Source organism: Diaporthe amygdali (assembly GCF_026229845.1).
Source record: "Diaporthe amygdali strain CAA958 chromosome Unknown NODE_41_length_355262_cov_61_584611, whole genome shotgun sequence".
NCBI classification, from domain to species: Eukaryota; Fungi; Ascomycota; class Sordariomycetes; order Diaporthales; family Diaporthaceae; genus Diaporthe; species Diaporthe amygdali.
This window is the reverse complement of record NW_026517061.1, coordinates 22,936-42,886: the sequence shown is the minus strand read 5'-3', so window position 1 is coordinate 42,886 and position 19,951 is coordinate 22,936. Positions and strand designations below refer to the sequence as shown.

Genomic DNA, 19,951 nt, shown 5'->3' with positions numbered 1-19,951 from the left:
CGGAGATAGTAGACGAAGACCCCGCAACGATAAGGACGGAATGCTTGGAGAGCTAGCTCTACTAGCCTCAATATCCAAGCGGGTCATTGTGCGGAGAGGAGGTAATGGGAACCGTCTCCGAACACACCCACCCTGTTATGCACAAGTTCGGGCTGGTCTCTATCTCTCGGCAGTGGCCGGGGCTGTGGCTGGTTTGCAAAGTGGAGCCGTTTACGGAGATGGATGGCCTCCATCATGCAGTATCTTGCCGAGTAGGACATTTCTGATTATGACCGCTTGACGCACATAACGGGGAGTAAAAGTTTTACTCTGGCTCCCGGGCCGGTCTTAACAATTGACAAAAGCTTAGTCTTTCCGTCTGCGGGTAGCGGGTAGGTCACCAGGACTTTACAGTCATCCACATAGTGTAGCGGCCTAGTGAACACTGGCCACTTTTGAGGTTGTATCAAGATTTCGAAGTACTTTCCCCACAGCAGTAGCCCTGCCGCAAGTATTCTCAACTACAACATAGCCTTTCTAATTGCTTGTGCAAATTTGACCATTGATGACCGTGTTGGCGGGAGAAAACCACGCTTTTTTATAGCTCTTTGCCGGAGCCCTGCATGCCGACCGAGAGGACGGGATGAGCGCATCAAGGAGAGACTATCATCCATGCTCACTCGGTTGCCAACATTGAACGCAGTGAGCACGATGCCGCATCCGGATCACCAATGTACCAGTTTTTCAACCAATAAATTCCATGCACAACTCAACTTGGAGAATGGTTGACAGCTCTTGGGACCAAAGCAAACCTTATCGCCTTTACATCTTTGAACACCAAGTCATGTCACATTCGGTCTGTAGACGAGAGAGATGGCATTTACTTCACAATCCCCATAGCAAACAAGAGTGGGCTTACATAGCTATATAGGCATGTCCTCGAACTCGTCTGGCATCGGCAGATGTTCTATCCAGCATTGAATGGCTTTGGCGAAGAGCGGTGGAAATTGCAGATTCCAGGCAAGAATGGCTTCCCGCACCTGATATGCACAGGTTGTGCTCCCTTGGCCACCACTGCTTTGAGATTTGAGCAATTTCGCAGCTTGACGTACGCCCTCAGGGTCGTCCTGCTTCCCACCTGCAATCATACATAGCCTCTTGTCTGCTACTCCAGTCTCCGCGAACTGGACTTCTTGCCATTCTTTGGCATATGAGCACCCAGCTTCAGCGAGACGTGAGCTTCCATTCCGCTTGATAGCGTTTAACAACTCGTCGTTGTGATACTCTCCACTATATCCCGACATTTTGAAGAATAGAGACCCCGCTGTCCCAAGTTAGTATCATACAATGAAGTGCAAAAGAAGGTGGGAAAAAGACAAGGAAAATGGTTCGATGACCCTTCGAAGATTAGATCGGTACTTACGCGAATGTAGAATGGACCAGAGCCCGGCGTAAAGCAACCGAGGATGGTTAGTGACAGTCAGACGCATTCCCTTTTGTGGCCACGCCCCTGATATGAAGCCACTTGTGACGACATCTGGATGTCTCCTAACGATGTCCAAGGCAATAAACCCACTTGTACCAACTCCAACAACATGGGCACGGCGATCGTGAGCATGTTCGCGAATCATTTCTGCGACTAGGTCGGCACACAGACCAACTGAATACTCTTCCTTCTTGCACACATTTCGAGATTTTGAGTGGCAAGGCAGATCTGGTATAAGCATGTGGTACTCGGCCAGTTTAGGCCAAATATGCTTCCATTCAAGATGAGAACTGACTAAGGTTTCTGAAATTAGCCATTGTAAGCAAATCCAAGTACTCGGGTATTTTCTCCGTAGGGCAAACTTGACGGGAATAGAGGGGGTCTTTGTTTTCAGAAGGGTAACCTTGACTGGGGAACGTACAGAGCATATGGAGGAGGACCACTGAAACAGGAGCGAACGGATTCATCTCGAGGAAGAACATGGATTTGTTTGCTGATATTATTGTCTCGTTGCTTCCGGTCATGACTGTGTGTAGGCTGGCAGCCTCAAAAGCTTGCTCCTGTATCGAGGTCCCGGGCGTGGATATTGTGCTCGTCTGCCGTCCGTCGCATGTCGGCATCTGCGCCATGTCGTCTTTGGACGAGAATCGGCAATAGATGGCGATGCTGTCTCTTTAAATGAGGATGACCGTCAATTATAAGGTGAGGACTTTGAGGTAGAGAATTTCGAATGCAGTTCATGAGTGCTAACGCACCACCTAAAAGCAGCTTTCGGCTTAAGGAACAACCGATTTCGATGGGAGGCAGATCGAGCAGTAGATTCTGTTGGAGGACCGCGATGCGCAGGGTTTTGTCGCCCCAGCAAGACTTGACTGGGAGGCCCACTGGTCCGGGACACCACCTGGTCAGGATGTTAGCCAGGCAATCCCTGCTTGTCAGTGTCTTCCATTCTTTCCGAGGCAACGACAAAAGATGGTTGCATCAAACGATAGACATATATTTACTGTTGCATGACAAACCGCAAGCGCTTGTGAGTCTCGGGGCTGTGCCAGTGCTTCGATCTTCCTTGAGGGCGAGGGCACAGATTCGTAGTTGGTGGGTGACATGGCTTGCCTGTTTTGGGACACGTGCAAAAGTGGCCCGATAATCTCACGAGACTAATGTCAAGGGTGCCCTTTCCTTAGCCTTCTCTTATTAGATCGGGGTGGATCAAGCCCCTTGATCTCTGGAGATTGAACATTTACGGGTCGCGATAACGCGCAAGCAAAGGAGCAGTCTCGTGCTGTCCAATTCGTGCCGAAGACTGCAAGAATGTCCAGTTGACAGCTCTAAGCTGACCCCGGGATACCCCGATTCCTCCGTCGGTCTCGTCTCACTTTGCCATTTCCTGCCTGCACGTCGGCGTAGACTCTTTGGGAGCCATATTGCTAAAGTCTTTAAGCCGCTCCGCAAGTCAGTCAGACCTGGCCGAAGAAACAAAAAGCAGCCATCTGAGATAGACCCACGTCAATCACGTTACGGCTGAATCATGAGTACCTGCGTTTGCGCTCATGCCGCTGCTTCCAACTCGTGTCAAAATGGGAGTCGTGCCAGTCGTTGAGAATATGGGAGGGCCCAAATGATGCAAACAAAGTGTCGAACCTCTGAGTACAAGTCGTTGGTTCCATGCCAAGTGGATCTGGCACAAGCGATTGCTCGATCACGGGAGGATCAAGTAACGGGCATGCAAGTGATCGATCTTTTGCCCCTGTACAGTAGCAATTATCCCGAAGAACGTCTGGATACCGTGCGTGGACTGTGAGTTTGGGGATGCAAGCACAGTATCTGAACATGCATGCTGCCGTATCACTTTCAGGTATCCACTTCCTGATCAAAATACCCCGGTAATGAGTGAACCGAGCATTCTCCTACGTATGCAGGCCGCAGCGGCAGAGACTGTGCCTGCTTCGCGCTAGTCATGAATTGGTTCAAGTGATGAACCAATCGTGGCTGTCTGCCCTTGGAGACACCATTATATCGAGAAGCGTCGTGTCACAAGCCGATTGAATGTTTGGAGTCGACGATCTTTCGCTACAGCATCTCAGAGTGGCATAGACGCCGTAGCTTTTGCGGGAACACTCATCGGCTGCCCGCCCAGATGGGGAATGAGACCTTTCATTCTTATTTTTAGGATCGAATGATGTGAGGATGATGAGATGAAACGAAATCCAACAGAAATGAAGGGACTGCCTTTCCAATTGCTCCATGGCACGGTCGATGCGTGCTGACTCCCACCTCCACAGTCTCAAGTCAAAGTAGGCACAACCCAGTTCTTTGTCCACTGTGACATATCAACAGTGCTGGAGCTCTTCTCGATTTCCCCCGGAGCAGATCCGGTCTTCAGCAAGAAATAATTGATGTATGTAGTCAAGTCCGCTTGCTGAGAGCTGGGAAACTGGCAGTGAGCATGGCCGCCGACAAGAGAGAAGCCCATGTTCGTGGGCACGCCATACGATTTGTAGATGACCCTTCCTGCCTTCATAGCGCCAGTGGTAGATACGGGACCGAGCCAGTCAATGTCATTTTCAATGACAAACAGGCCTCGTGGTACGGTCATGGCCGCCAGAAAGTGGTGATCCTCGGGCATAGTCGACGTCGCTTTGGCGTACGTGTTCAAGCGCGTTGAGAACCAGACATTCTCGCCGACGATCTCGCCGGCTGTTTGAATGTTGGCGCCGGCCTTCTGCTGTGCATCACTGATTCGCCAGCTCTGCAGGCCCAGTTTAGCAATCAGAAACAAGGCACAGGATTTTCCTCATTTGAGGAGACATGTTGCTTACCGCGGCGCCACCAGATCCAGATTCTTGTGGGAGGGTCAAGGCAATACGCTTGACGAAAGCTCCTACAATGAAGGCTCCCTTACCATTCCGGGAACAACCTGTGACCCCAAGGCGCTTGGTATCGATCAGAGAAGTTGAGTTAACTTGTTCCAGCGCATCAATGAGGCGGTCAACTCCCCAGGCCCAGGCAGTGAGGGCTCCAGCACTGTGCGATGCCCCAAACAGAGTGTAGAACTTGCCCTGACCGCGAGACGAGGCCGACGCCTGAGAGGCAAAGTCATCGTTGTTGAAATTGATGGTTGCCACTGTGCCAGGAATGGGGAGCGAGGAGCCACCTATAGTGATGATAGCAGGGAAGGGTCCGTTCCCAGACGGCTTCGAGATAGACGCCGTATAACTGACAGACTTCCCGGCAACAGTCACAGCGACTGTGAGAGTATTGCCCGAGAGCGTGCCCTTGACAGAGTCTGGAGGTGGTGGATAGTCCCCCAACTCGTACTGCTGCATAATCTTGCTGATCTCCTGGGCCCGACAGTCGAAGTCGGTTTTGGTTGTGATCTTGTTACCGTTCGCAAAGATAAAAGGATCCGGTAGCTGCCCATCGTTCACAGTCGGAACGCTCGTGGCAATGGAGCATGTTGACTGGCGTTCGACGATATTGGCCGCTGGCATCGCAAGCGCCACACCAGCAAGCAGAGCTGAGCTCAACAATTTCGTGAAAGCCATGTTGATTGATGTTGATCAGAGAAGTTGTTGAAATTGATGCAAGGCTGCTTTCTGCCTTGATCGACATGAAAGCTGTCGACCTATTTAACAACCTTTAACCATATATCGGAGCCCAGTTCTGCATCTCGAAGAACGTCATGTTACGCATGACTTTCTATTTGCTTCCCAAGATCGGCATTTCACCATCCGGCCGAAAGGGACATGAAGCATCCGGGCGCAGGCTGTGTCCAATGTGCGTCGCATTATAATTGTACCAAATATTTCCAGCTTCATGTGGCCTAAAACGGAGGTTTCCCCTGACCAAATGGCTTAAAGAGCAGTGCCCTTCTGTTTGCTTTTGCAGAGGCAAAATCTTCCTGTATGCTTGTGAAGGCAATCAAATAACCAGGACAGGGTAAGTATTCAGGCTATTTGAGAGTCCTCGGGCTGTTTTGCCGGTCACCTATCATTTTGCCGCCCTTAATGAAGGCCCATTACTCCGCATCGAGCTTTTTGAGGGGAGAGTTGTAGAGCGTCACCCATCGACCTTGTATATATCCCCTTGACGCTGTAAAATTCCCAGAAAAAGGGCACGGGGGTTAAGTCCCCGACTTGGCTGTTACTCAGCTGACCCTGCTGAACCTTCTTCACACTTTATTGACAAGGAACTGTGAAAAACCATTTCCACATACACTAATGTCACTGTTAACAGACGTAGTCGATTTCAAAGATCACAACGGATCTCCGAGGCACTCGATCTTGGACGGCGTCTATTCCTCTCGTGGAGGCAAGCTCTAACCATCCTTGCGGCTCAAATTAAGAGACCTGAGGCATGCAGCCATTGCAAGAGGGCGCACTTACACCGACAGGCCTAGCGTTTTCCCCAATACATCGCGCAAAATATCTATACGCGCAACTCTGCAACAGCTATCAGCCTGCCGTTGAGACCGAATGCTCCCGGATTGACTGATACCGGAGAAGTCCTCACACAAGTTTGCGAATTGAGCACCGTGAATGCGAGCTGAAAAGAAATGTAACGCAGGAAAGGCACCACACCAAGGAGCTTTACCATGGAAAAGAGACGCCTGCAGACTCACCATCGGACCATGGCCAAGACGCCAATGCAAAGCACACAAGTAATACATAATCTTTACTTGGGGCGGACATATCAAGTGGTCAGAGTTTCTTCTGGCAACAATGCCTTGCATATGAGATGCTCCAAGCATTTACCCTATCTTCTTTTAATACGTGGATTCTAACATACATTTAAAATCTTCTTATTCGCTTCTAATCTTGTGATGCGCAACGTCAAAACTCCGTCGGTCGTTGCTTGAATTTGCTTTGATTGTAAAGCCGCGTCTAGGCTAAGTGCATAACTCCTCCGTGTTAAGTCATTCCTCTAGTAGTACACCAGGGCCTCCACACCAGATACTCTGCACGCACAGGAGGCCTCAATCGTCAATTAATGGGTGCGAATCCTTGATATTAGGAAATATTACATCAAAAAACAGAGACCACTCAACCAGAAGAAGAGAAAAGTTCAGGGTTCCGGATGCTTGCAGTATATATGCAAGCCTTGAAATGGACCACGGCGGTTTCGTGTCTAAGTTTCTAGACTGAGCCAAGATTTGTCCAAGATGATGTAATTTTATGGATGGTAGCTGTATATACATCTTTGTATGGATATGAAATATGCGCGAGGCTCACACAAATGTTGCGCCGTCTTCCTACGACAAGCCGTTAGCGAGATGGAAGGAGGCAACGTCTTGAGATTCAAGATTGAGCATGCCAGTGCCCAATGGTCCCATGATCACTCCCAATATACTGTTCAAATGTTTGGTCCGAGCCATTATATGCGCCCACTTTGTATGTAACAGTAATAGCCTGATGATGAGTCTTCTGGAAATGCAACTTGAATGCCTTCAGGGCTCCTCGTTATTGCATGTGTTGTGAGTCATGCGGAATGATAAAATAGAAACTGTTTATATAGAATGGATCCACGTGCATTTTGAACTACAACTAATTATCCCAGCTGAGACCTGTTCAAGCGTTGCAACTCCAAACTACTACAAGGCGTGGTGGTCCGCTTTCGAGATTGATCAACGCTGTAAAATTTCCATGACAAGAAAACTATGAAGCATGCCTCAAGAAGTCAAACTGCCGTGTCAAACTTCGTGATCATCCCCTCTAGGTTCAACTGCATCTCGTAGAAGATGTTGATAGCCTGTATTATTTTGCCTTCGCTCGTACCCCTGCCACTGCGTGTAAAAGCTAGTCGCCAAGCACTCTCGTCTTCAAGGATCGCCGCGTAGTCTTCGTCTGCTGGATTTCCTGCCGTCTTGCAGACTGAACCTATATCTCCCTCATAACCATCAAGAGGCGTGTCAGATAGCTGGGCAAGAAGTGGCGGAGAAACGGTGATACTAGTATATATTAGTGACCTGCTACAAAGCCCGAATAAATGCACTCTGAAATATTCTAATAAAAGATAATCGATCACCAGAGCGGGTCAGGGTTTATACGTACTGGTCAACGCCTGCCAGCATTAAGACCTCATCGATGGAGGTCAGAGACGCGGGCAGGACTCGAGTCTTCGCTCCGATCTTGCGGTAATATTGCTGAGCCACACCACAGAAAGTGAAGGCCTTGTTTCCATCAACATAGCTTGAAACGTACTATTAGTCTTGCATGCCGTAGTTGCTGCACAAACGAGAAGCTTGTACTGGAGTCCAGGGCCGGGTCTTCGCGTGATGCACAAGCATGTATAAGTCTCTGAAGGTCGACTTACTCTTTCTCAAAATGAACTTTCAATTCATTAACATATGGCGCGATGTAAGTGCAGTTGACCTCAGCCGCCAGCGCAGCTTGTTCCATGCAAAACATTGTAGTCGCTAACGTAGCGATGCCGCGCTTTTCAAGCTCACGACAAGCCTGCAGACCTTCCCACGTCGCCGGGATCTTGATGCAAACACGTTTCGTGTCGTAGGAAGGCGCTAGATGCTTGAAGATAGAGACGATCCCTGGAACAGCTCCCGTCAGTACATTGAAGTAAAGTGACGATTAGCTGAACTGAATTTGCAAATTTCAGCGTACTCTCTGCGTTGTTGATGGTTTTCTGTACATTGTATGACCACCGAGGGTTGGTTTGAATATGCGAATAGCCCGTCAAATTGGGCACGATGTCGAGTGCCAGTCGAACCATGGCAAAGTCGACGGCGAGCTCTTCTAGAGTCACACCGGACTGCTGAGCCAACATCCAGTGCGCATCTCGGATACTGTCTTTGATAAGCTGCTCATGGGTGAGGGTAGCACCAAGTCCCGTCTTGGTAAGTTCGAAGAAGGCAATGGCCTGTTGACGATGATGAGCAACGAATGTCAGAGCTACTCCTGCGCCTTGAACAGAGCTGGTGTAGAATTAAAAGACTGCGCACCTGATTTGAAGTGCAGTCCACAAAGGGTCCCAGTTTCTTGGCCACTGCCGACGCGTTAGTCCAAGTTCCGACTTGTGAGAAGCTGAGCACGCCACTAGTTTGTCGCTACCACCTCGAGGCCCTGTGAACTAGCTGGCACCTCTTCCTACAGACTTGTACGCTTCGTGTTACTTGGAGTCGATCGCACTGATCGTCGTGATCTCCAAACGCTACTTACCTTCGCCGTCAAGTGTATCACAGTCAACCGCACTGAGCTCGCGGAGCTTTCCTAACAACGTAGTTGAAGCCATACTTGGGGCACCTTTGGAGGTGATTGTATAGTAATATATTCAGGTAGTTCACAGTCTTAACGATGGCAGGCCATCAAACACCACTTGCAATCGTGTTGATGAAATCGTGTTCAAGTGAAGCAAGAAATCTTCGACATTTTCAGCAGTCGATGGTACTCACGAGGGTGACAATGGTTCGGGGTGGAGAGGGGTGAGAGTCGTCCGTTCACACAAGACCTCACGCACTATGGTCGTCCCAAGCCCGGCAAGCCCCAGGCGTCCCCAGACGTCCTTGGTCTTTTTTGTTACCCCGCCTCACTTTTTGCTACTTTGCCAGCCGAGAAATAATGTGGTTGTTGGCCGTCTTGCACCTGGTCCTGCTGGTGGTCTGTTATGGTGGAGAACAGTGTTGGGCTTTTGAGGAGTCCGTCCCGATTGGGATATCTCGTTCTCCGCACTCCAAAGTGCTCGGCGTCCAATGGCACATCCGAACCCGGGCAACGGCCGTCAGGCGTTGATGGCAAAGCCCACAAATGTATACAAACTGCCTGCTTGTGCGATGCGCCAGATGAAACTGAGACTGCAAGAGTGGAAGTAATGAGGCGCCACACCTCACTCACTCCGGCACCTAAATACAAACAAGAGCACAGAAGATATGGGTGTACACTTAGGAAGCACCTAGGTAGCCTCACATGTGTATAGCGGAGGCGGCTTGTAGCATCTAATTCGACCTATGTAGACCGGGACTGAAGGGTTGCGGTTCAAATGCAAAGATGACGGGAAAGGAAGCAAAAATTCGGAATAGGCTGGTCTCCGGGGAGTCGCTTGTATATCGTTGAAGATGGGATACATCTGCCTATGTAATAACTGCAGTAGCAAATTAATGCTGTGTGAAGTTTGCAGGTAACTAGTGATGTAACCCACACACCGGGCATGTTTCCTGGCCTCGGCCGCGGAAGACACCGCGGGTGCCCCCCCCCCCCTCAACCGAGTGGAGTTCCACTGCCGGTATAGAAGCCGGCCTTTGCACAGTGGCCTAAAAGATCCTGGGGAATCCAAGCGCCAGAGAGGAGCCCAGTGGATTGCTCAGATGGCTGCCCGTTGGCGCCGAAGACCTGCAAGCAACGCGTACCCATACTAATGAGGTACGTCACGGTACGACTGTTCATATCGGTAATACTGTACCGACCAGCGTCGGATTTACCTCGAGTACACACTGCCTAAAATTTGCTTGCTATTTTGTAAGAAGCATCTGCCCCTCCCCCACCCCCGCCGGATCAGTTCATAGCATTTAGTAGACAAAGAACAGGGATAAACAGGCAGCGGTCTGCTAGAATTATTTTAGTGCCGGCAAAGTGCAAAGTGTGTGGGGCAACTTTCCGGGGAAGCTTCAAATTTAGCATAACTTACAAGTCAGATTGCCCTACAACTCTGTTTTCTCTGAACGTAGCACCTGAGAGACGGCCAATCATGATGTTGATGTTCACTACCTACACGCTCATATGCCCTCAACCATACTTCACCACAAAATCCTCTGACACAGTGTCATAATTCTCTTAAAGGGTGAGGTCAACAAATTCAGCTTCCTAACAAGGCCCTACTTTAATGAGAGTTCAGTCATGTGTTTGGGCGGAGTGAACTTCGGATATACCTGTCTTCAGCGGGCCCCACGGGCATGTAACCATGAGTCCATTGATACCACAGTCCGTGCGACGGCAGCCGCGATGGCAAGCTAGAGCTAACAAGAGGGCCGGTGAATGGGTGATCATGCAACGACTACTATGTACTGGCGTGCCCACTTTGTGTTTCATCATCGATGCCTTACCCTTTGCGTACTGTGCAGCACTGGAACTCGGTTCAATCAACATTCGGGGCGGGTCGCTCAACATCTCCGAGAAAAGCTGATATTTAAACTACGTTTCTCAAGGCCAGCAACTAGGTATGCAAATACTTGCTCCATCTTCTCACGTCCCCTTGAAGCCAACATGTTCTTTCTCTACTTCCTGCCCCCAATATGCATTGTGGCACTCTTCATTCGACGCCTATACAAATTTAGAAATTATCCGGATGCGCCTGGGCCGACTCCAGCAAAGTATACACGTTGGTGGTATCTAAAGAAGGTATATGACGGCAAGTTTGAGCAATGGGACGTTGATCAACACGCCCGTCATGGTATGTGTTCCAGTCCGATATCCGATTCGGTCCCTGGCTCCACCCTCAAGTATACTCACACGAAGCATTTACTCACATTATCCGCTGTCATGCAACAGGGCCAATCGTTCGCGTTGCTCCGCAAATGTACAGTATTGGCGATCCAGCAGCTATGAAACCCATATACGGCATTGGTTCACCCTTGGAGAAGTCATCATGGTATGAGTACTGGGGCGACCCTCGTGTACCGAATCACAATCTGTTCTCCTCCACGGACTCTTCCTTCCATGCCACGATGCGAAGGAAGGTCGCAAATCTCTACACTATGACAGCCATCAAGTCTTACGAACCGTATGTCAACAACTGTGTGCGTGTTCTCCAAGAGCAGCTTGATCGATTTGCCGCAAAAGGTGAATGGTTCGATCTACAGCACTTCACACAATGTTATGCACTGGATGTGATCGGGGAGATAACAGTGGGTTCAACCTTCTACAGTGCTTCGACTCATGGCAACATCATTACTGACAGCTCCATGCTTCATTCAGTACGGAAACCGGTTCGGCGTTCTCGACTCAGGAGGTCAAGACGTTGGTGGGATTTTGGCGTCCCTCGAGAAGCTCTTAGCTTTTGGTACGCTGGCGGGCATTGAACCAAGATTCCTCCCGTTCTGGATATGGCGGTATGGAAATCCAGAGACTCCAATACGGGCGTTTGACAACAGGCAGCAAGAGTTGCGACGAGAGAAAGGCTCGATAAATGGTGCAACCGACTTCTTCACGAAGTGCGAGGCACTGTGCAAAAAAGATCCCGTTGAGTGGGAGAGATATCGAGGCCCCATGGCGATGACTCAAAACGTAGCAGCCGGCAGCGACACTACAAGCATTGCGCTCACCAGTGCGATCTTCCATATTATCAGCAATCGAGAAGTCTACCTCAAGCTCAAAGAAGAAATCCGAGCCGCAGAGGAGCAAGGTGAGGCGGACGATCCCATCACTTTCGACCAAGCTCAAGCGTTACCCTACTTGGGTAGTTGCATTAAGGAAGCGATGCGGGTCCATCCATCTACTGGATTGCCCCTGTGGCGCGTTGTTCCAGAGCCAGGCATGACAATATCGGGGGTGTTTTTCCCCGCAGGTGTAAGTCCATATGGCTGTCCGATGATGTAACATGAGCGCTTACAGAATACCGTGTTGCAGGCAGTAGTGGGTATCAACACTTGGGTAGCCCATCGTGACCCGCGGGTGTTCGGTCCAGACCCTAATGTCTTTCGCCCTGAAAGATGGGACCCCAAAATTAACGACAAAGACAAGCTAAAGCAAATGGAAGCTTATTATAGTAAGTCAACACAGTCCTAAGCCGTGTACTAATTCATTCTGACCCCGGCGTCATAGTGCCTTTCGGAGCTGGAACCAGAACGTGCATTGGCAAGAACATCTCGATCTTGGAGATATCGAAGGTTATCCCCCAGCTTATAAGGCGCTATGACTTCGAGTTGGCGAGGCCTGGCCAGCCAATCGATTCCTTGAATTATTGGTTCGTTAAACAGCGCAACTTGCTAGCACGAATCCGCCAATGAGCGGACCGGGGTGAAGTTTTAGTCTTAATTTGGGTCTTCTATATGCACACTTTAGTGGGAGACCAGTCTATACATGATCCGAGCAAGCAGCAGGCGTGACTACTCAGGTATATTGTGTTCGCTCGCTGAGGCTCCGGCCTTCCAATGATATTTTGACGCCACATGTTCATCTAAAGGCACCTTCTGTCCCGGTGAGTTATAGAAATTCTCCCTGTAAGTGCCTCCTTCAATGTACCCATCCCAAAATAGCCCTCGGGCCTTTAGCTCAGGTAGCAACAGCTCGATGATGTCTTTGAAAGAACCCGGAAATAAAGCGTATGCCTATTACCATGTTAGTTTTCATTGAATTCTAGTATGTCGGTCAGCAACGGAATTCCAGGTATCAGGACATACAAAGTTGAATCCGTCAACATCAGCCTCCTCTACCCATGTCTCCAAGCCGTCGGCAACTTGGGCTGGGGTTCCAACCAAGATCGGCCCGTTGCCCCCAATGCTGACATGTTCAGCGACAGTATGCTTAGTCCATTTCGCGTTTTGGGGTGAAAATTTGGCATAAGCCTCGACCGTTGATCTGCTGCAAGTCAGTACAACCTGTCTCGGCCCTTAGAACATGTGATTGGCAGCCTCTCGATACTAACCTCACAGCATTGCTTTCTACCTGGCGTAGCTCTTCCTCGTCACCGTATTTGTTCAGGTCGATTCCAGTCCAACCTGCGAATAGGGCGAGAGCGCCTTCATGTGATGCATACTGCCGGTAATCTTTTAATTTCGCCACCGCCTCTTCTTCGGTCCTTCCGAGAATGGGCGTCACAAGTGCTAGAACTTTGAGATTTTTTGGCTGTCTTCCAAACTGCTCTTGGGCTAGCTGGCGAACTTCGGCGATATTCTTGGCGCACACTTGTGGTGAGTGGGCTGAAACAAATATAGCCTCTACCAGCGTACAGTCAGACAGCTGCATGTTTGATTTGAGCGGTTGTATCCTATAGACCTACCTGCATGCTGGGCCGCAAAGACCTTACCAGCGCGCGATGTTCCTGCCTGCAAGAGAAGCGGCGTCCGTTGCGGACTTGGTTGGACAATATGGGGCCCTGGAACAGTGAAGAACTTTCCCTTGTGGTCGATCTGCCTCACCAAATCGGGCGAGGTGTATATGCCGTTCTTGCGATCCAACTGCACTGCATCGTCTCTCCAGGAAGACTGGAAGAGTTTGTACATAACCTTGATGTATTCTTCAGCTTGTGCGTAACGATCGTCATGGTCAGGCTGCTGGAATTGCCCCATATTGCGTGCTGCAGAGTCCAGATAACTCGTGACAATATTCCAGCCAAGGCGGCCCTTTGTTAAGTGATCAAGGGTCGACAGCCGGCGAGCCAAGTGGTAAGGCTGCTCGTATGTCGTTGAGACGGTCACACCGAAGCCGATGCTGCGAGTTGCCGCAGCCATCGCGGAAACCACGGACAAAGGCTCATTGACAGGCCACTGTGCCCCAGAGATGACAGCTGGGTCCAACGATTGTTTATAAACGTCGTATCCACCGAGGACGTCGGCTATAAAGATACCGTGAAAATTGGCTTTCTCAAGCAGTTTCGCAAGCTCGACCCAATGATCTACATCTGTAAACCTCCATGACTGATCTTCTGGGTGCCTCCACAGCCCTGGAGACTGGTGCCCACTGCCTAAACTTACGTCGTCAGCATGGGCGAACGATCTAAAGATGACCACAACAGCATACACATTTCGACAAAAGCATTGACGATGAGGCGTTTCTTGCTCTTCGCCTCGACCCTAGCTTGAGAAGCCATTGTGTAAGGCTTTTGGATTTGTTGATGGTGGCCGTGCTATGTTCGTACTTAGGAATGTAGTTAGTACGAGCCTATTCGAGATAAAACAAACAGAGCAAGCAGACTAGTTGAATAGGTCTCAACTTGAAAATCCTTTCATCAAGTCAATATGAATTAGACTTTCAGCATTACTACTCATCTTCTTTTTACAGAACCAAATCCATATCCCGGTTGGGAATAGCATGTGTTGCGTTGCCAGCAGTTCTAACACCCCCAGCGGACAATTGCGCCATCTTTGTGCGGATGATGCACTCAGCTCCGGCCGACCCCTCGATGATGCAACCACCCTGGACCAACAGGAGGCATCAGATATATACAAGCGTCTCCACAAAAAGCCTTTCGTGATGGGATTTTGCAGCTGTTCTTCGTCATTAAGGGGATATCTCCGGCTACTTAGCGATCTCGTGGAGGGCGTGGGGGGGTGAGAAAGCTAGAGGATGATGAAAGATATCAGATCTTTGCGCCATACCTCGAGACCCAGTTTCGGCTGTCGCATCAGCTTCCGCCGGCGATGTCCCACGGCCGTCTTCGGACGTGTTTGTAATCACGGATCGGTGCGGATTACTCCCTCTCTGTAGCTCTGCGTCCTCAATTGAGCAAGACCGCGGCACTTCTGGAACACAGCCAGCAGCACCACATCAGACGTGAATCCTAAGCGACAAGCTTTTACACTCGGCCAAGTTTCTTTCCATCCTTGTGGCAGAGTCTTGCCAGTTTCCTGTTCGATGATGAGTGGCTGGTCCATCCTTCGAAAGTTCTCTGGGAAGAAAAGAAAGGCATCAGCTGTCGGATTGGCAGACCCGAGTGACACCGTCACTCCCGACACGATGGCACCAATCGCAATCCCTGAATCACAGACTATCCTCTTACTGAAAGGGCCAAAACAGCCATATCAGCTGGTCGATGACTATCCTATCCCTGGACTCAACACAGGTTCCGAGATACTGGTCAAAACTCGGGCTATTGGCCTCAACCCAATAGACTGGAAGGCACCGTGAGTACATACCCTCCTGTCTCACGACCGTGCTGATACACAAACACTGCGCTGACCCCGAATGAGCCCGCAGTGATTTCAACTTTGCCATTCCAGAGTTACCTTATATATCTGGAAGAGAGCTTGCCGGAGATGTTTGTCGAGTATTGGACTCATCCTCACGGTTGAAGCTTGGTGACCGTGTAAGACACCAAGTCCTGACATCAACCCAGTACCAATTACCAGTGACTAAACGTTCCACAGGTGATCGTTATATCCACCGACTATCGTGATCTTCGGAAGGCAGCTTACCAAGAATTTGTCGTCAGCTTTGACTACAATGCGGTACGGCTACCCCAAGCTCTATCCTACGAAGAAGGGTCAACGCTGGGCGTAGCTTTTGTCGCCGCATCTTTAGCGTTGGGGATCTGCATGGGAGTCGACTTTAGCGATGTCACGAACGGCCCAGATCTTTTGAAGCTCGTCAAAGCAGCCGATCCAGACTCCATTCCCGAGGATGTCCGCGCAGAAACCCTGACAGGCATTCCGGAAGGTGACCGTGCCCGCCCTGGCGATTGGATAGCTGTGTGGGGAGGTAAGTGCGAGATATCACTCATTCCTTGTCTTCAAAAGGCTAACGGAAGTTTCACGCAGGTTCAGCAACATCGGCGAATCTTATCGTCCAGCTTGCTAGACTCGCAGGTCTGAAGGTTGCAACCATTGTGGACAGTGCCCGGCATGGTTTGCGAATCTCAAATCACAGATCCATACGTCCGGATCTCCTGATTGACAGCCATGACCCTCAAAGAGCTGTCGATGTCCTCAAGGCAAATGTAGGTGACGACCTGAGGTTTGGCATTGACACTCGCGGTAAAGACACCGCCGCGAAATTATTAGAAGCTCTAACAAATAAGGCTGTGTCCGGCGGCACGAGACCACCGTCGCCCCCGGCTACTCCAAGAACGTCCTCTACTATTTCTGCCCACCTCGTTGGGTTAACTGGACTGCCCAAGCAAGCTTCAGTCGAGGGAGCTGTGATGCATTGCGTACCCATCAAACTGTTTCACGAAGTGCCTGCAGTTGGCCACGCTTTAGTTACTTGGCTCGAAAGACTGCTGGAGCAGGGCCTCGTCTCGCCTCCAGAAATCATAGATATCGAAGAGGGTCTCGAGAATGTGAATGCAGGTCTCGACCGGATGAGGAAAGGGGATATTAGGGGCGGGAAGTTGATTGTAAGATTGGACGAGTCACGATAGAATTAGAAAACCTTTAAATGTATGTCCATATTCCAATCAGCTCGCTAGTCTGTATCGTTCCAAATCAATTTGACTCTTCACCTGCATAGCGGATCAGCAGTTTCCCTCCAAACAATTACTTGCATATTCTAGAATAATGGCTGTATAGATACTGCTGATAAATACTCAAATTTAATGAAGAAGGTGATCAAGGCCGAAACGGACTTCAGGAGGATCTGATGGCAAGAGGAAAATTCAGTATTAGAGACCCCCAGGCGCTATTTTGTTTGATGAGCCAAAACTGGAATAAACTACAGCACTAAATTCGAAAGCAACAGACCTTGCGTGGAAAAATATTTATGAATACGTGTAGTGAGGACATGGAGGGTAAATAGTACTTGAAGCTGCCCGATTTCTTCTTCATAGCCCGAAACGCGCATCTTGAACTCTTTACAGAGAGTCTTCCTCGTAGAGTTGGAGAAATTACGATGTATCGTCACCGCTTCCCAGTCTCACCACATCCATTGCAAAGTATGCAAAGTCTGCTTTTGTATTGCCCTATTTATTAATTTATTTATTTTCATTGAGAAAGGCCAACTTCAAAAAGGGCGGGTCGGCAGGATGCATCACAACATGAATGCAAATCGCTGTGTATAAATTGCAATCCAGTAAGGGATGATAGGAGTTTTCAGCGGCCGCAAAAAGTATCGTCGTTTATGCTTTGTTTACTGCTCAGTAGAATGCCAACTCCGGAGTTGAAGCTAAATGTGGATTTGCTTGGTGATATCTCTAGCTTTGTTTGGTGGCATGATGAAGAACTCGATCCCGTTAATGACCTCGACGTACCGATTTGTAGCAGGCGAGTGGATCAATCGTTTCGTGGGAGAAATGAAGTTCATATGATGAGTTTGTAAAGAGGAAGTTGTGCGGCACCCCTAGGCGGTACATTTGTATATTGACCCGTGCTGTGTCCAAGGTTCAGGCGCTGGGCGCGCCATGATCAGGTAAAGGAATAGATACAGCTTCATCAAGCATCCGTAATTTCCAGAGAGTAATCAGGCTCCACGAGACCTTCAATACTGCGGGAAAATCAGAAAGCTCTGTGTGCAGCTAATGCACCGTCGAGGGTGCCGAACTCCAGATATCGTATTATACATTCTACTCCGATCCTGCCGCACTGCCCTGTAATCCTGGAAGACCATCCTTGGTCACGATACCCTTGTAGTCAGATGCATCAGTATCTATCGCTGATGCTGCGGCTTCAGTCGAGCCTTCGGCTTCCACCCCAAATCGCCTCACGACTAGCCAGGCAGGAGCAATAGCTACAGCCCATAAAGCAAAGTTCATATAAACGCCTCCATGCTCCGCGATGACGGTCAGAGACTCGAGGCCGTAGCTGAGTGCTTGCCACGCGGATTCTGTTCCACGAAGCAGTGCAGCATATCGGATTACCTGAGGTTCATCTCCGCCGGCGAGGTTTTGGACGACAAAATATCTGCCAAGCAAACATGTCAGTCAGGCAGGTTTCAGAAGAACTTCCGAAATAGAACTAATGTCAGTTGACATTTGAAGTTACTTACAAGTAAAGGTAATTAAGCTGGAAGCCGACTGTCAAAAAAATGAAGACCGCAAAACCTTGGCCAAAATCTGGGTCTGCCCAATCATACGTTGGATGGGTGAGGCTGAATTTTGTCACCATAACCGTTGCCCATATCCACCATGCACCTTGTAAAGTGACAATGACCGCAAAAGCAATTCGTGTGCGGCGTTTTAGAGGTATCTTAGTTCGATCGATCCAATACTACAAGCTAGGGGGTCAGTCATGAGCGGCCGAATCGAAAGCTTTCAACGAGGATTTGAGCGCAGAGGAACTTACGCCGAGCAGGTTCCCTGAGATGATGGCAGCGAGACCGCCCAGAAATGAGCCCAACGCTCTGGCACGAACACTGAACCAAACTATTAAAAACGATACTGTTAGATTCCAAAACTATATTGAATGGTTGGCTTCGTTTACTCACGGGACAGATACGTAAAGAAAACAGCTTCTGCGAAGACCGCTTGACCGATGAATGGCACGATCAAGAGAAACTTTCGAGTCAAGAAAAGCCTTGCAGTCTTCTTCATTTCGAACCAGGGGTTCTGGAGGATCTCCAAGCTGACTTTCTTTCCATCCCTTCGCTGCACTTTATCAGGCTTGTTGAGTAGAAGAGCGACAAGTGGACCAGCGGCCTGTATTGCGATGAAAAGGATGTAAACCGTGTATGAAACTTGTCCTGCGGTGTTCCGGTCTGCATTAAGGCCGAGGTTGACGGCTCCACCAATGATCTGTCCTGACAGTCGATACGTGAGCCAGTAGCCCAAAGCCTTCCCTTTGTTCCATGGTTCCGGATATGCGATAGCAATAGCTGCTTCTGCCATCCAAAACACACCGGCCGATATACCACAGAGTGCCGCTCCAAGGAGCAGAAGCCAGTCTACATCGTACCTGCTTTTCGTGTACAGGCCAGCAGCGTAAGGAGCGTATCCAATACTAAAACCGGGTAAAGTATCAGCGCCATTTACACAGCACAATGTGATGGATTTTCTACTCACGTTCCAAATATTAAGGCTCCCTTAATTCCGATGTAGTGCACCATGGCACTTGAGAAAAAGCACGACACAACCATCAAGCAGAAGGTCAGTGCATTGGCCGCGTTTGAAAGAGCAGGACTGGCTGTACCACCGGCGCCGAGAGAGTTCATTGCAGTCCATATCCCTGGCGCCGCGAAGTTGCAAAGACCTAGGATGGTGATATTAAAGAATGTCGATCGGTACCATTTAACCTTGACCTCGCCTTTCCTCTATGTTAGTAAGACACCGGCATGCATACTGTCTAGTTGTTTCTCTTACTGAAGGGCTGGCGACTTCCGGTCTCAGACCCATCGTAGGGTTGAGTTTCCGCTGTGACAGTCATCGTGCACACCAGACAACGTCAGTGAGAAGTATGGAATGTACGTGATATTGGGAAGGTGACCTGGATACTACCGTTGCAGAGCTGAACTTGTCAGTCGGTCGGGGCTGGCTAACTTGATATTGGCTGCTCCTGGCGCTTGTCCTTTTTCTCGTCCTGAGGCTTTCTGCGCCATATGAGCTTGAGGCGTCTCGCACCTGAATCGGAACGCGCTGCCAATCGGTCCCATCCCTTTCCGATAAGGTAATTTCAGGTTTGTTGCCGAAGGAAGCACGCCATTGACCTGCAGGATGGTAAACCACAGTCTTACAGACTAAATCTTTAGCGACGCAAACTCTAGTCCCCACCCCCGGTGACGAAATGTCTGGGGTCGGAAACGTGACATATCATTGTACTGAATTAACGGACTGAAACAGGATCGCTTGAGGCGAAGCTGCTAGTGCGAATTACCTACTCCGATGAAGGCCATTTTGGTGAAAGAATTACGGGTGTCAATTCTATCAACTTCAATATGCCCAAATCCCAAAGGTGCCGTC

At 49.6% G+C, this 19,951-nt stretch overlaps 7 protein-coding genes across 7 annotated transcripts; 2 read left to right on the top strand and 5 right to left on the bottom strand.

Moving 5' to 3' along the window:
- Window positions 1-902: 902 nt before the first annotated feature.
- Window positions 903-2,571, bottom strand: J7T55_008088 (2-succinyl-6-hydroxy-2-4-cyclohexadiene-1-carboxylate synthase; the record flags this gene model as incomplete). The annotated part of the gene is made up of 5 exons (XM_053134000.1): window positions 903-1,303; window positions 1,403-1,759; window positions 1,887-2,137; window positions 2,300-2,349; window positions 2,485-2,571. 5 exons carry the CDS (start codon window positions 2,569-2,571, stop codon window positions 903-905), a joined length of 1,146 nt encoding a protein of 381 aa, XP_052988116.1.
- A 1,178-nt stretch (window positions 2,572-3,749) lies between these two features.
- On the bottom strand, window positions 3,750-5,010 carry J7T55_008087 (uncharacterized protein; the record flags this gene model as incomplete). Its single annotated transcript, XM_053133997.1, has 2 exons — window positions 3,750-4,214; window positions 4,285-5,010. 2 exons carry the CDS (start codon window positions 5,008-5,010, stop codon window positions 3,750-3,752), a joined length of 1,191 nt encoding a protein of 396 aa, XP_052988115.1.
- A 2,131-nt stretch (window positions 5,011-7,141) lies between these two features.
- Window positions 7,142-8,710, bottom strand: J7T55_008086 (uncharacterized protein; the record flags this gene model as incomplete). Its single annotated transcript, XM_053133996.1, has 6 exons — window positions 7,142-7,412; window positions 7,516-7,653; window positions 7,778-8,009; window positions 8,083-8,338; window positions 8,421-8,464; window positions 8,638-8,710. 6 exons carry the CDS (start codon window positions 8,708-8,710, stop codon window positions 7,142-7,144), a joined length of 1,014 nt encoding a protein of 337 aa, XP_052988114.1.
- Window positions 8,711-10,674: 1,964 nt separating this feature from the next.
- J7T55_008085 (uncharacterized protein) lies at window positions 10,675-12,416 on the top strand (the record flags this gene model as incomplete). Its single annotated transcript, XM_053133995.1, has 5 exons — window positions 10,675-10,861; window positions 10,960-11,315; window positions 11,386-11,976; window positions 12,037-12,175; window positions 12,232-12,416. The coding sequence occupies 5 exons, from the start codon at window positions 10,675-10,677 to the stop codon at window positions 12,414-12,416; spliced, it is 1,458 nt and encodes a 485-aa protein (XP_052988113.1).
- Window positions 12,417-12,755: 339 nt separating this feature from the next.
- J7T55_008084 (Dimethyl-sulfide monooxygenase) lies at window positions 12,756-14,218 on the bottom strand (the record flags this gene model as incomplete). The annotated part of the gene is made up of 4 exons (XM_053133994.1): window positions 12,756-12,987; window positions 13,055-13,346; window positions 13,409-14,092; window positions 14,149-14,218. The coding sequence occupies 4 exons, from the start codon at window positions 14,216-14,218 to the stop codon at window positions 12,756-12,758; spliced, it is 1,278 nt and encodes a 425-aa protein (XP_052988112.1).
- An 866-nt stretch (window positions 14,219-15,084) lies between these two features.
- J7T55_008083 (uncharacterized protein) lies at window positions 15,085-16,486 on the top strand (the record flags this gene model as incomplete). The annotated part of the gene is made up of 5 exons (XM_053133993.1): window positions 15,085-15,251; window positions 15,325-15,433; window positions 15,495-15,825; window positions 15,885-16,100; window positions 16,311-16,486. The coding sequence occupies 5 exons, from the start codon at window positions 15,085-15,087 to the stop codon at window positions 16,484-16,486; spliced, it is 999 nt and encodes a 332-aa protein (XP_052988111.1).
- A 1,137-nt stretch (window positions 16,487-17,623) lies between these two features.
- On the bottom strand, window positions 17,624-19,884 carry J7T55_008082 (uncharacterized protein; the record flags this gene model as incomplete). The annotated part of the gene is made up of 8 exons (XM_053133992.1): window positions 17,624-17,960; window positions 18,046-18,266; window positions 18,342-18,421; window positions 18,484-18,995; window positions 19,058-19,298; window positions 19,355-19,405; window positions 19,532-19,646; window positions 19,870-19,884. 8 exons carry the CDS (start codon window positions 19,882-19,884, stop codon window positions 17,624-17,626), a joined length of 1,572 nt encoding a protein of 523 aa, XP_052988110.1.
- Window positions 19,885-19,951: the final 67 nt, after the last annotated feature.